The sequence below is a fragment of the Antechinus flavipes genome, chromosome 2 (assembly GCF_016432865.1).
Source record: "Antechinus flavipes isolate AdamAnt ecotype Samford, QLD, Australia chromosome 2, AdamAnt_v2, whole genome shotgun sequence".
Taxonomy (NCBI): domain Eukaryota; kingdom Metazoa; phylum Chordata; class Mammalia; order Dasyuromorphia; family Dasyuridae; genus Antechinus; species Antechinus flavipes.
Genome location: NC_067399.1, coordinates 205,515,640 through 205,522,276, shown reverse-complemented (window position 1 = coordinate 205,522,276; position 6,637 = coordinate 205,515,640). Strand labels below are relative to the sequence as shown.

The window sequence follows — 6,637 nt, the reverse complement described above, 5'->3', positions numbered from 1 at the left end:
AGAATTCAGTAAATGGAAGATAATGACTTTATAAGAAATCAAGGAAAAGTAAAATAAAACCAAAAGAATGAAAATATAGAAAACAATGTTTTCTTTGGGAAAAACAAGTGATTTGGAAAATAAATCCAGAAGAGATAATTTTAAAATTATTGGGTTACCTGAAAGTTATGATCAAAAAAAGAGCTTAGACATATTTAAAGAAATTATCAAAGAAAACTGTTCTGATATTCTAGAACCAGAGGATAAAATAGAAATTAAAAGAACCTACTGATCTATCACCTCCTGAAAGAGATCCTAAGATGAAAACTCTGTGGAATATTATACCCAAACTCCAGAACTACCAGGTCAAGGAGAAAATATTGCAAACATCCAGAAGGAAACAATTCAAGTATGGTGAAGCCACAGTCAAGATAACACAAGATTTATCATCTTCTGCATTAAAAGATCAGAGGGCTTGGAATATAATATTCCAGAGAGCAAAGGAACTAAAATTACAACCAAAAATCATCTATCTAGCAAAAGTGAATATAATTCTTTCCAGGGGAAAGGTTGTTTAATGAAATAAAGGACTTTCAAACATTTGTGGTGAAAAAATTTGATTTTCAAATACAAAACTCATGAGAAACATAAAAAGGTTATTAGGAAAGGAAAATCATAAAGCACTTAATAAGGCTAATCGGTTTACATTCCTACATGGAAAAATGATACTTGAAACTCCAGAAAACCTTCTTATTTTTAGGGAACTGAGTTAAATTTATAAAAAATAAGAGCCATTCCCCAACTGATAAATAATCAAAAGATATGAACAGTTTTCCAGTGAAGTAATCAAAGCTATTTATAACCATATGAAAAAAATATATAACTATTGATTGGAGAAATGCAAATTAGAATAATTCTGAGGTACTATCTCATATCTATTAGATTGGCTAATAGGTCAGTATAGGAAAATGACAAATGTTGGAGGGAATGTGGGGAAAAATAATACCTTGATGCATTGTTAGTGGAATTATGAACTGATTCAACCACTCTGGAGGGCAATTTGGAACTATGTATGTAGAATTATATTCAGTCGTGTCACATCAGTTTTTCTTGGTTGTAAGCCTTTATCTTTTGTTTTTTTGAATATATTTTAAGCTCCCCCTTTTTTTAATAGTGGCAATTGCCAAATCTTGTTTATATTTGACCTGAAAACTTTGGATTTTGGCTAAGATTCTTTCTAATTTTCATTTTGGGAGTTTCTTTCATATGGAAACCTGATGTATAATTTTATTTCAGTAAAATATTAGGCTCTTTAGAAAGTTCCTTTATTTTTTACATCAGACTGGAAAAAGAGTATATAAAGAATTGTGACCCAAAATTACACAATTAGTAAAGTGTTTGTTTTTTTTTAACATCTGAAAAAACAAAACTGGCCAACTTACAGTGACATCTTGAATTTCTACTAATTCCTACTTTCCAGGGTTCCCCTTTCTATGGTCCCACTCCCATCATCTCTCTTTATAACTTGTTATTTCGTCCTTCCATCTTTAAGAGATTCCCATTTCAATCTACCAACAAAAATGTGTCCTTGCTAGGGGATAGGTATCATCTTCACTGGACACATATTGAGACAGCTTCCAGGCCACTGAAAGCCTTGAAGCCTAAGAGGTGAATCTTGCACATCAGCAATACTTTGTCATTTGTTGGTCTGGCCAAGATCCACACCTAGAAGCATTCTGGCTGGTGAAGCCATAAGGCAGTAGTCATATTTTTAGTCCTGAGTAACTAAAGAATTGGAGCCAAGCTAGGAGACAACATCTTACGTGACCTTATGCAGGAATTTCAGTTCTCTTCCTTGCATTTCCTCTGTAAATTGAGGGAGTTAGATTAGATAATTTTTAAGGTTCTTTATAGTTCAAGATCTTATCATCATATAAACTATGTTTTATAGGTAAAGGTTCTTGGCTTTTAAGTAAAAGATATAAAAAAAGAGATAAGTATACTAAGAATCTATATATACTAGGGGTAATATGGACAACAGTTTACTCAAATGAACAAATATTTGTTGAATAGCTAGTATGTGACAAATATCAATTTACTTGCATATTCTCAGAGAATATTTCGTTTCAACAAAACTATAAGTTTAAATACAATTCAACTAAGCTATAAAAAGAAAGGGAAGGAGAATATTAGAAATTTATATCTAAAAGGCATTTAATGACCATATTTTGTTAAAATTTCACTCAAAAGTAGAATTTACTTCTGTCCCATTTTCATGGCATTTAGATAATCTATGTATATGTTTTGAGGAGAGGAAGGGAAGCAAATACTTATTAAGTGTCCACTTATATGCCAATCATCATGCTAAGTGCTTTACAGATAATTTCACTTGATCCTCACAATATTCCTATTAAGTCATTGCAATTAAGATATCCATTATACAGCTGAGGAAACTGAGGCAGCCAGAACTTCAATGTTTTAGTTTAGAAGTGTCTAAGGTTAGATGTGAACTTGCACAGGACTCTGTTTACTGCCACTGGCTGTGGCAAGGAATTATTTAGGAAGACAACATCCTTTTCTAGCTCATGCTAAAACAAAGTCAAATTGAGAGACCATATAAGAGAAAGTCATATTAAGAAATAGACATATAAAATTTAATCCCTTTGGCTTAAAATACATCTTCAATGATACAATTAAAAACAACACACAAGGCAAAAATCAGTTTCATAAAACAAAATATAAAACATTGTTATATGACCCGTGTCCCATGGTACCTTATATTAGAAAACAAATCATCAATTTAGTTCACATACTTCATTAAAATATTTGAAACATAAACATATTGCTATCAATTCTACTTGTACAAAGGGTCTATGCTATATGCCTCAACCTAAGAAATACCCGTGATTGTATTTGTGTTATAAATTTACACTTTTCAGTAGTTGGGATATATTTATATGTATACAAAATTTCCCCTGCTATAGTAACGTAAGTCATAAATTTGTGAATGTTTCCCAAAATTGTAATAGAGGAAAACCAAAGCCTGAGGCTTCTAACAATTTAAAATAAAACCTCTCTCATCTTCAATGCAGTAGATTAAGAGGAACTCATTTGAGTTAAATTTTATCACTTAGTGCATATTAACCATAGCCTATTCATTCATTTTTGTTCCCTTAATAGAGACAGATTTGTCTGGTATGTATAGAACATATTTAATTATAAGAGTATTTAGTTTTTAAATTTCATCTATTAATGTAGTGCAGAAACCCAGACATAGACACTTCATTCAGAATACTAGAAGGTATTACTATGGAATAAATACATGTGTTTGGGAAAACATTATCAAAGAACATTTCCACACTATTTTTGATCATCTTGGTGTATGCCAGAAAAATAATTTTATCTTGGTTTATGGAATTTCTTTGAGATAGTTTTCATTACATTTTATCATTATATGTACATGGATACATATTTATATATTATATATTTATGTGACATATATATACACATTTACAGAACCTTCAAAAATATATTGCACTTATATACAATACAGCTTTATCTAAAATGATTTTATACTATAACCCATTTCAGTTCTTCATAAGGCCATTATTATATGTCCAAGAAAGTTACAAAGAAGGATTTCAGTATCATACCTATTTAGTAAACACTTACTGAGGATAAGAGATTACAGAATAATGGTTTTCCAGTCTAAGTCTCACAAGCATGAGCAATCAGTCTCACAGGACACTCAAGTCAGCTGAAGGTAAGAAAAGCTTTAACTCAAATCTATTGCTGTTTGTTTAAATTTCCATAAGTAAGTAGGCAGAACAGATAAGAAACTGGTAAATGGCAGTCTATTGATTCAGTAAGCCATGGGATAAATATTCTTTTAGCTCTAAATTTAGCTGTGGTATGGCAAAATGAGAAGGGCAGTAGACTTAAAATAAAAGTTTAAATGTTGGTTTTACCATGTACTATGTGATTTTGGGGTAAATGACTTACTGTCTCTGAATTTTAATTTTCTCATCTATAAAACTGGGATAATAGCACTTGCTGTTATCTGCCTCAGAATTATCAGGAGGCTCAGATGAAACAATGTGTATAAAGTACTTTGTAGTTATAACATGCTCTATAAATGTAAACTATTATACATTTCACATACTGATTCTGTCATCTGCAGATGACCAATGCAAAATATATCAATGTTATCATTTTCAATCCAAATGTTCTTCTGTCCCTTCAAGAAATCAACTGAATCACTTCCACTAGTTTTCCTCTTTGGGAAGTAGTTCATTGTTGTATCCTGCAGTTCGACAAAAAGATCCATTTAACACCTTCATTTAACCCATTTTGAGTTCTGGGTTTGCTTGCCTTTAGATCTCAGTAAGAGTAAGTTTATATGATCCCCCTGCTTCTTCAATTTGCAACTGGAAGGTATCTTCATTAGAATAGTGCTTCACTATATTATCATCCATGTTCACCAGGATTCTAAGTGTGAAGAAAAGTCAAGGTTATTTACTGCTGCATAAGACACAATTTTAAGAACCAACAGAATAAGGTGCCATAATTTAGATTATATGAAATTACATGAACTTTTGCATGAACAAAATGAATGCAAAGCAGGATATAAAGGTAATTACCTGGAAGAAAAAAATCTTTGTATCAAAAAATCTCTAACAAGATCCTGATTTTAAAAATATATGACAACTAACAGAAATATATATATTTGAAATGACTTGAAAAAAAATTTCAAAATAATTGCAAATAACTAACCACCATATGAAAGGATTCTCTGAATCATTAATACTAATAGACAAATTCTAAAATTTTTAAGGTTTCACTCACAGCCAAGCAAATTGACAAAGTTGGAAAAAAAGATAAGAATAGTCAATGTTGGAGGAGTTGTGGAAAGATAGAAATATGCACGTTTGGTTTTAGTTGTGAATTAGTCCAATCGTTCTAGAAAGTAATTTGGAATCATGTGAAGAAAATGACTAAAACATCTACATCCTTTGATCCTCAGAAATCATATATTATATACCTAGACATATTATCAGAGGATAAAAAGAAAGACCTCACATACACCAAAATAGTTGTAGCAGCACTTTTAATAGTAGCAAAGAATAAGGAGCAAAGTAGATATCCATTGACTACAAAAGGATTTTATAATTTATACTACATGAATGTAATGAAATATTATTGTGCTATTAAAAATGATGAATATAGAGAAGCATGGGAAGACATATGAACTACTATAAAGTGAAATAGACAGAATCAGGAAAACAATATACATAATGATTACTATATAAAAAAAGAATAAGAATAAAACAAATGAAACTGAATGATATGAAATTATAATGATTTTTAATACTTATTAATTATCATCATTATAGCTGATATTTATTTAACAAGCTTATTATATAAAGTTTGGCAATAGTTTGACATGCATTGTTTCACTTGAATAAAAATAACTGTAGTATTAATTTTTTCCTGTGTATCATGATGTAATTAATATTTTTTAAAAACCCTTTAGCAAAGTTGCCCTAGTAATAACCACATAGAAATGTTATAAATGCCTTATAAAAATATATCCAAGAGTATTAATGTTTCCTTATGTGTGTCTGACACAAACATTTACAATATTAATATTATGAAAGAGGCCAGTTAATACTTACCCTTTTTTACATTTCTTGAAGATTTTTCCAATTTTATCATAAGGAACATCATATTTATCTGATATCTAAGACAGAACAAAATGCTGTCAATTACAAAGCACTATTGTAGTTTTATGTCATTAGTTTGTAAAATAGTTTATATATACTATCTATCTTGATCTTCCTAAACAAGCCTATGCTATGAAAACAATTTTTTTCATTGGATAGATGACAAAACAGAAAAACAGAGGAGTTAACTGACTTGTCCACAGGTAAATTGCCAGCAAATATCTGGGGGACAAAATTTGAACTCCAGGTCCAACACTTTATGCATTATGCTATTCCAGATGATTAATATGTATGGCACATCTAAATGCATATATACTACTTATATATATATGAGAAACACATACATATACACATATATACAAATATACTTATAGTCCAATATACCTATATTATTATATAACATAATTAATGTATGTTATTAATATTATATGCATATTATATATAATTATATAATATAATAAAAATATGCCAAAGTGCCAAAGCATATTACCAGAAATAATTTCTATATAACAAAAGGGAAATCAAGGAAATATATGTTTAGAAAAGGGGAGGGCTGGCCATCTACCAAAAATTAAAGGCAACAGTTGAACATCCTGAGTCCCACAACGTTGAGACATTAGAAGAAGGAAAGGAATATCTTCAGCATATTGAGTAGATCTTTTATAAAAATTAAAATACATTATTAAGAATCAAACAGGTTAAAAATGAACAGAAAAATGCAATTAAATCAGGGAATTAAATCAAAGTCAGTCAGTTATCTAGCATGATTAAGTGATTGGCCAGACACTACACTAAGTGCTGGGGATACAAAGAAAGGCAAAAAACCAGCTCCTATTCCGAATACTCTCACAGTGTAATGGAAAAGACACAAAGAAAACAAATCGGAGATAAATTGGAGATAGGGAGAGAGAGATGGGGAGTGGGGGAAGGAAGGG

At 30.4% G+C, this 6,637-nt stretch overlaps 1 protein-coding gene across 3 annotated transcripts in view; it reads right to left on the bottom strand.

Moving 5' to 3' along the window:
* Positions 1-2,611: 2,611 nt before the first annotated feature.
* Positions 2,612-6,637, bottom strand: part of GRHL1 (grainyhead like transcription factor 1) — a 77,389-nt gene continuing 73,363 nt past the window's right edge. For all 3 annotated transcript variants that reach the window (XM_051976108.1, XM_051976109.1, XM_051976107.1), the window contains 2 exons: positions 5,655-5,719; positions 2,612-4,467 (listed from right to left, as the gene is read on the bottom strand). In XM_051976108.1, the coding sequence (XP_051832068.1) occupies positions 4,353-4,467; positions 5,655-5,719 (180 nt within the window). In that variant the 3' untranslated portion in view covers positions 2,612-4,352. The remainder of the gene's footprint in view (positions 4,468-5,654; positions 5,720-6,637) is intronic.